The sequence below is a fragment of the Chrysochloris asiatica genome, unplaced genomic scaffold (assembly GCF_000296735.1).
Source record: "Chrysochloris asiatica unplaced genomic scaffold, ChrAsi1.0 scaffold00001, whole genome shotgun sequence".
NCBI classification, from domain to species: Eukaryota; Metazoa; Chordata; class Mammalia; order Afrosoricida; family Chrysochloridae; genus Chrysochloris; species Chrysochloris asiatica.
This window is the reverse complement of record NW_006408519.1, coordinates 51242817-51251582: the sequence shown is the minus strand read 5'-3', so window position 1 is coordinate 51251582 and position 8766 is coordinate 51242817. Positions and strand designations below refer to the sequence as shown.

At 54.3% G+C, this 8766-nt stretch overlaps 1 protein-coding gene across 1 annotated transcript in view; it reads left to right on the top strand.

The window, feature by feature from the left end:
• Positions 1-8766, top strand: part of TSNARE1 (t-SNARE domain containing 1) — a 191015-nt gene that overhangs the window by 71741 nt on the left and 110508 nt on the right. Inside the window, exons 4-5 of the mRNA XM_006830732.1 lie at positions 4934-5011; positions 5400-5469. Coding sequence (XP_006830795.1) covers positions 4934-5011; positions 5400-5469 — 148 coding nt within the window. The remainder of the gene's footprint in view (positions 1-4933; positions 5012-5399; positions 5470-8766) is intronic.

Sequence of the window (8766 nt, the reverse complement as noted above, 5' to 3'; positions counted from 1 at the left end):
TATATGTATGGATGTCTGTATGTGTGCCTGTGGGTAAGTGTGGTGTATGTGTCTGTCTGTCTGTGTGTGTCTGGGTGAAGGAAAGGTTGAGTGGTGGTTGTTGTAAGTGCTGTCAAGTCAGTTCTGACCCATAGCGACCCTGTAGAGAGTTTCTGAGGAGTGGCTGGTGAGCTTGAACTGCCAATCTTGTGGTTCAAACTGACTTAGCAGTCCGGCAGTATAGGGGCTTAAGTCATGTGGAATGTTATTCTTCCTTGTGTAACAGTCTGGCCATTCGAGCTCTGCTCCGTGGGGCCACTCAGGGACCCAGGTTCCTTCCACATGGGGATCTGTGGCCCCTGGACTGTGTCCTCATGTGACAGGCATGCTCTCATGTAGCAGACGTGTCTGCATGTGGCATGTGTGCCTTCATGTACCAGGTGCATCTCGTGTGGCAGGTATGTTGTGTGACTTCCGTGTGGGGGCTCTATGCTTGTCTGTAGGTGACAGGCCTCAGCCTTCCATCAGGACACCAACATCAGTCATGCTCCGTGGGGTGACGGGTGACTCTGGGCTGATCCCACGCCTTTAAGCGTGTGAGAGGGAATCCAACCCCCACTTCCTCTCAAATTCCAGAGGGAGACTTCCAACCCCTCCGTGCAAAGACTTAGTCCCCTTCTTTGCACAGAAGGGTTGGAAGTGTCTACAGCTGGGCAGTGTGTGCCCAGCAGAAAGAAAGTCTGGGTCTTGGGGTCAGCTGGCAGCCCCCCAGTTGGTACTGTCCAGGTGGCCAGGGCAGTTTAGCCCCTGTGCATCCTTCTGGTCAGCTGAGAGACCCCTGGCATCTTCATTGGGTAGGGAGAGGCTCAGTCCAGGTGGCTCAGAGAGGGCCCTACTGCCCACCCCTCCCACATTCATCAGTCTTGACTCTGAGAACCAGCTGCTCTCTCCCATCCCCCCTGTTTTTCACGCTCGCCCACGGTGGCTCTAGGTGTTTACCTGACAACGCATGGCCGTCAGAAATAGCGGACACACCTGCTGCTGTTGCCAGGACGACCTGCCCACAGTTTCCATCTCGATGGACCCCAGGCTTCCGGTAGGGTGCATTCAGGGCAGTGGGCTGTCCCTGGCCTCTGACTGCTTGTCAGTCCGCCTCCCCATGGTGTCATCTTGAGAGACAGTGGCCCCCGCCTTTTGCTGTGTGGCTGAGAACTGTTTTCTGAAGGCAGCTCTGTCGGGGGGCCTTGGGGAAGCCACTCAGCTTTTCTGGGCCTCAGCCACTTTCTTGCTGAAGCACTAGATATAATGTTGTCATTGTTGTTAGGCACTGTTGAGTTGGTTCACACTCAGCGTGACCCCATACACAACAAAACAGACCTTGCCTGGTCCTGCGCCCACCTCACAATCATTGTTACCCTTGAGCCCCACTGCTCCTGCCACGGTGCCAGGCCATCTCATTGGGGGTCTTCCTCTTTTTCTCCAACCCTCCACTTTACCAAGAATGATGTCCTTCTCTAGCAACTGGTCCCTCCTGATGACATGTCCGAAGTCTGAGAGACGAAGCCTCGTCATTCTGGCTTCTAAGGAGCACTCTGGCTGCGCTTCTTCAAACACAAGTCTGTTTCTTCTTCTGCTAATCTATGGCACTTTCAAAAGTCTCCTCCAGCACCAGGACTCAAAGACATCAGTTCTTCTACAGTCTTCCTTAGTCACTGTCCAGCTTTCTCATGCATGTGAGGTTATTGAAAATACCATGGCTTGGATCAGGTGCACCTTAGTCGTCAAACTGACCTTTGCTCTTGACCACTTTAAAGAAGTCTTGTATAGCAGATGTACCTAGTGCAGTGCATTGTTGGATTTCTTGACTGCCGCTTCCAGGAGTGTTGATAGTAGATCTAAGCGAAATGAAGTCTTTTGCAACTTCAATCTTTGCTTCATTTATCATATGTTATTTATCGGTCCAGTTGTAAGGATTTTTGTTTTCTTTAAATTGAGGTGCGTCCTATACTGATGGATGTGCTCTTTGATTTTCATCACTATTTTAAGTCCTTTTCACTTTTCAGCAAGCAAGGTTGTGTCATTTACATGTTGCAAGTTGTTAATGAGTCTTCCTCCAACCCTGATGCCATGTTCCTCTTCATATAATAGAGCTTGCCAGATTATGTGCTCAGCATATGGACTGAGTAAGTATGGTGAAAGGGTACAACCCTGGCACACACCTTTCCTGATTTTAACCATTTCTTGGTCTAAGTACAGGTACCTCAGGAGCATAATTAAGTCTTGTGGAATACCCATTCTTGGCAATGTTGTCCATAGCTTGTCGTGACCCATACAATTGAAAGCCTTTGCGTAATCCATGAAGCACAAGTAAACATCTTTCTGGTGTTCTCTGCTTTCAGCCCTGATCCGTCTGATGTCAGCAATGATAGCCCTCATTTCACGTCCTCTGCTGAATCTGGCTTGAACTCTGGCAGCTCCCTCTCAATGTATTGTTGCAAATGTTTCTGAATTATCTTTAGGAAAGTTTTACTTGTATGTGATATTAATGATATTGTTTGATGATTTCCACATTCCGTTGGGTCACCTCTCTTTGGAATGAGCATAAATACGGATCTCTTGCAATGACTTGGGCAGGTAGCTGTCTTCCAAACGTCTTGGCATAGAAGAGCGAGTGTCTCCAGTACTGCCTCAGTTTGTTGAAAGATTTCAGTTTGTTTTCCATCAGGTCCCGGCGCCTTGCTCTACGCCTATGCTTTCAGTGCACCTTGGACTTCTTCCTTCAGCACCGTTGGCTCCTGATCATATGCTACCTCTTGAAATGGTTGAAAATCGACCATTTCTTTTTGGTACAGTGACTGTGTGTATTCCTTCTATCTTCTTTTAATGCTTCCTGCATCATTCACTACTTTGCCCAGAAAATCCTTCAGTAACTACTTTTTATCGGGAACTTGCTGTGTTGAAAGAAGATCCGGGGCACAGACGCGGAATGATCAGAGGAGGACTGGTGTGCACTGGTGGGCAGCTCCCTGTGTCCTGTGGGCTTCCTTACCCAACAGTGGCCTCTGGAATCCTCTACACTCAGTGCTGAGCCCCAGGCCCCCCTTCTCAGCGTGTGGACAGTGAACTGACCGTGAGCCAGTAGCAGTTGCTGCCCTTGCTTACGGAGAGAGCCCCGGAATGTGCCCTCACCCCGAGGCAGCGCCTGCTGAGTGGCATTGGCACGTAGTCCTCTTGCTTTGAGCTCCATTCCTGAGGGGTCCGTGTATGGGTGCATGTTGTGGGGGGGCTCCTTCCCAGAGTCATCTCTTTATACCTACTGTCCCTCCCAGCTGTGCTACTTGATCCCAGGCAGAGGCGTCAGAGGCTGGCCTTGGAAATTCAGCTGCTAAACACCTGTTTACTCATCTGGCTTGATTTTGGAGGCAAAATAACTCAGAGAAAGGAGCCCTGCTAACTGAATGGCCAGTGGTTTGACAGACCTGGTGACCGCCCCTAAAGATGAGCAAAAATAAAAGCCTTTGCTGTCAAGTCAATGCCGCCTCATTGAAATCCCTTGGTGTGGAGTACATCTGCTCCTGCCTGGGTCGCTGAGGCTGTCTCATCCTTCACCCACTGACCAGCTGGTGGGTTTGAACTGCTGACCTTTGAGCTAGCAAGCCGGCATTTCATCACCGCACCACCAGAGTTCCTGTAAAGAAGACAGTCTCGGAAACCCTCTGGGGCAGCTCTACTTGGTCCTGTCGGGTCACTGTGAGTCAGAATCGGTTGATTGATGGCCATTGCGATGGTTGTGATTTTAGACCCAACAAGGAGCCCGATGGCGCACAGGTTGAAGAGCTTGGGTACTAACCAAAAGGTGGGCAGTGTGAGCCCACCAGCCGTCCGGTGGGGGGAGGAGGAGGAGGCAGTGTGCTTTCGTACAAGATTTCTCACACAGCAGTTGTGCTCTCTGCTATAGTGTTGACTCAAGGGCACTGGGGGGCTCTTTGTTAATCTTTATGGGAGCAGGTCGCCAAGGCTTTCTCCCTCAGAACAGCTGGTGGGTTCAAACCACCCACCTTTTGGTTAGCAGCTAATCTGCTTCCTGTCTGAGGATTTTCCTGTTCTGGAATCTCGTGTCAGTGGGTGACGCAGCATTTGTCCTTTTGTGTCTGATGTTGTTCGCTCAGCACAATGTTCTTCAGGTCCCCACTAGGACCTCAGCCCCTCTTATGACTGAATCATGTTGTGTTTGCTTTCCTGTCAGTTGATGGACACTTGGAATGTCTATGTGAACTTCCGTTTTCAGATCTTGTGGACACACCCCGGGAGCGGGGTGGCTGGGTCACATGGGGTGTCTGGTTGTGGTGCTGTTAGATAAGCACTAGATTGCAAGCTCGGTTTGAACCGCAAGGTTGATGGTTCAAACCTATGAGCCATTCCTCACAAACCCTAAACCCTATACAGGGTCGCTATGAGTCTGAACCAACTTGACGACATGTAACAACAACACCATGCTGACTCATGTACTGAGTCACGGTTCTTGTGGACACACCCCGGGAGCGGGATGACTGGGTCACGTGGAGTTGCGGAGTCAAGTTCTGGATCACAGTTCTTGTGATGCCGGGCATATCCCAGAGCTGGCACACAGTTCTCACGGGCACATGCCAAGAATGGAGTTGCCACATGGTGACTGTGTTTCACCTTTGATTTCTTGCTTGCTCTTTTCTCTTGCCTGTTGGCTCGAGAGTGACTTGTGGGGGGGGTTTGGGTATCTGTGTCTCCACTGCCTAACCAAGGAGGCCATGGTGGGTGCAGGAGGAGGACCAAGCCAGGAAGGATGAGAGGCCCAGGGCTCCATCTGTGGGCTGCGTCCCTTCCAAAAGGCAGCTCACGTCCCCACCTGGGCCCCCTCCAGGAGCCCCCCAGCCAGCTGTGTGAACCTGTGTCTTCCCTGACCCCTGTCTCGTTGCAGCTGCCCCGGTGGACTCGAGTGAGTTCCAGGAGCTGTTCCAGGCAACCACAGCTGGCGTCTTCCGCATCAACTCCAATGGTGCGTCTGTGCCAGGCCAGGTTCCTCAGGCCCAGAGCTGGGCACTGCGTACCTGGGCAGGAGGCAGGGCCCCTGAGAGTGGAGTCAACCCCCTCCTCCCCGACCCGCACCCCCCCAGGCTGGTCCCTCCCTGACTCTCTGGAGTCTCGGACACCAAGAGGAGAGGAGATGGGAGTGGCCTTCCTTAGACTTTACTGCTGTCCTCGTATTGTCCAAGCCACATGCTCAGGACAGCCGGGTGACTCAGCGTGGGACCGTTGTGGACAGTGTACTAACTGGGTCCTCGCCCCCACCCCCCGCCCCTGCCTCCCTGTGCATGTGGGACCATGGGGCGCTGCCTGGAGTGAGGCCTTTCCTGGAGCCTAATATCACCCACTTCTCTTGGCAGTGACTTCCCTGGAACGGAGCCTCCGATCCCTGGGGACATCAAGTGACACTCAGGAGCTACGCGACAATCTGTGAGTATGTGTAGGGATGGGGCCATGTCTCTGTACCTGCATACGCTCACGGGGTCAGATAGGAGACGCCATGGGCACCTTCACATACCTGCATACCCAAGCACCCTTACGTAACATCTGGCCATCCCTGCACACCTAGACTTGTCCGCACTCTGCCTGCCCACAGCCGCCTGTGAACAGACGCTCAGACCTGTCTCACCGCCTCATTGAAGCGCACAGGTCTGTGCACATGGCTCACAGGCAGAAGAGGCCTGGGCCTCAAGCCCAATTATGTTGGCAGACCCTGGCTTAGTAGCCCCTATCTGCACACAGCTGCCCACACACGTAGATACCTGGTGGACGTGCTGATGTCTGCTCACAGACACTAGCGCATGCTCCCCACACAGCAGAGCTCAGCAGGGGCCTACACACACCTGCTCTGGTGGAGCCTACATGCTGACAGTAGGTTCTGGGGTCCCTGAGAGGTGGAGTGGGACCTTACTTACTTCAATGTGGTCCCCTGAGGGGCTTGATCCTCCTCTGAACAGCAGTCTTTGTATAGAGGGGTTCCTCCTGGATGGGTGGTCTCTGAGGTGCCAATGTGCAGTCCTGGGGGGGTTGGCCTCTTAGGACCCATGAGAAGCCTGCCCTGGGATGGATCGGGGCGGACACACAGGGGACACTGGATACAGGGGACACTGGACACACAGGACAGTGGACATATGGGGGACATTGGACACATGGGGACACCGGACACACAAGACAGTGGACATATGGGGGACATTGGACATGGGGGGCACTGGGCACATGGGGACACCGGACACACAGGACAGTGGACATATGGGGGACATTGGACATGGGGGGCACTGGACACATGGGGACACCGGACACACAGGACAGTGGACATATGGGGGACATTGGACATGGGGGGCACTGGACACATGGGGACACCGGACACACAGGACAGTGGACATATGGGGGACATTGGACATGGGGGGCACTGGGCACATGAGGGACAGTAGACTCCTTAGGGGCACTCCCAAGGCTGTGCCCGCCATATTGTCTGGCTTTCTTTCCTGTGCCAGCCCCCAGGAGGGGAGTGGGTGGGGGCCAGGTCACGTGGACTCTCGGGTGGGTGCAGAGTGGTGCCTGCAGGGACCTTTCCCCGAGGATGGGGAGTGGACATCCAGGGGCTTCCAGGCACCATGCCGGCTCGCCCACAGGGCTCTGCCCTGGACTACTTTGCATGCCCATCACGTCCTGTGAAGAAGGTAGCTCAGCTACCCATGGCAGCTGGACCACAGTGGGACAGGCCCCTTCTGGCCACACCGAGGACTTTCCCTGCCCTGAGTGGGGAGATGGGGCAGGCCTCGGACATGTGCGCTGGGCCAGCTTCTGGTTGCTCCTGTGGCTTTGTGACCACTGCCCTGCTCTTCCTTTGGGGACCTCCGTTGCTATGGAGACAGCAGTATCAGTACTGGCAATGATGCTTCCTACATCCCTGAGTGGGTGGGCAGCCTTGTTCCACTCCCCCCTCACCCCCCACTCCTCATCCAGCCTACTCTGCATTCCCTTCTTGTCTCCTGTCCACTCTCTGGCCGGTCGTGGGAGTTGCAAAGATGGCTTCCTTGTGCCAGGATGGGGGAGAACTGCTACACAGCTGTGTGTTGAGACCCACAGGTTTGGGGGACAGGCCTGCGAGAGCAGGAGACTCTGTGTGCTGTTTGAACCAGGAGTGTCCTTGTGTGCAGGTGAGGGGCAGCCACAAGGAGCTGAGAGGACATGCTGTGGGGGACAGGCCTGGTGAGTGCTGCCCTGAGGCCCAGCAAGGGGCTTCAAGGAGGAGGCGTGGTGTGCCACGATCCGGGACATGGTTTGAGAAGCGGATCAGGGAACTCTGAGTGCCCGGCTCTGGGGGCCAGCTGACCACTCCCTGCAGGTTTGCTGGTGATGAAGTGCTGTCTTGGTGGCCAGACCTCTGTGGATGTTCGTGCTTACTGAGTGCCCCCCAGTCAGCCCCTGCTCAACTTCCTCCTGGTCTGACCCTTGGCCCTGAGGCCCCTGTGGGGCAGCACGTGGGGTGAGCACTGGCCTGTCCTTTGCTGATAGCCCAGCTGCACAGGTCATGCTAGTTACACACTAAGCTCTTGTTCACAGGCTGGGCCCATGACAGACGGAGAGGACTGGGCCTCCTGACTCCGGGCCCAGGCTCTTCTGCTGGGGGTGGGATTGGTGAGGGCATGGTGGTCAGACTGAGACTTGTGTGGACACAGATCACAACTGAGACCCTGCCCAGGAACCTTAACACTTGGGTCCCGCAACCATGGGCTGCCCCACCCCCACCCAGACAGGATCAGTTACCACCCTGGAGATAATCCCGCACCTTGATCTTCGATGGTGCAGTGGGCTGAGGGAGTTAGTGCTGACAGACAGCCTCCCAACCTCACGGACCCCACATTACCCCCTGAGCCACAGGGTTTCTCACTCCTGCCCACTCAGCACACGGGGTGGGGGCACTCCCCTCATGCCCATCTGCTGGGAGAATGTCTCCCAAGGAATGTAGCCCAGCACTTAGGCACACCTGGCTCACCAGCCGGGATCCTTGGACCAAACAGGAGAGCACCTCCCCTGCTAAGCTGGCTCCACTGTGGTGCCTCCCCCAGGTTCCCTTACCTCCTGACCCCTCTCATCTAGGACCCCGGGATAGCTGTGGGACGATGCTGCTCCATTTCTTGAAGACTAGTGACTTGGGTCCAGACCTCAGAGAAGGCAGTGTGGAGCTGGTCTCAGGTCTGGGAATGGGAATGGGGCCAGGGCTAGAATCTCAGGGGGCATCCACGTCTGCCCTAATCACCACAGGACGCTTTACCCTGTCTATCTTTCTGGGTTGGAAAGTGCACAGTCTGCTCACTGCTCAGGACAGCAGCTACCTCCTCCTCCTAAAGGCCATGGGGGGGTTTGACCCAAAGGTGGCAAGACCTTAGGACAGGCGACTGGGGAGGACGGTGGGTTGGAGGGACTTCCTCCCACCAAACATCCCCATGGAACCTGCATTTTAAACCTCAGATACACGCCACTCAATTGGACTTTTCATGTTTGTTGAAAAAATTACGTCAGTTCATATAGGATCAAGCATGCAGTGATCTGGAATGCAAAGATCTGGAATCAGAAAACCAAAAAGGAAGAACACGCTTAGCATTTCTCAAGCTGGGGGAACTGAAGAAAAAAAATTCAAGCCTCGACTTTCGTTATTGAAAGATTCTCTGGGCAAATTATTGAATGATGCAGAAAGCATCAAGAGAAGAAGATGGAAGGAAT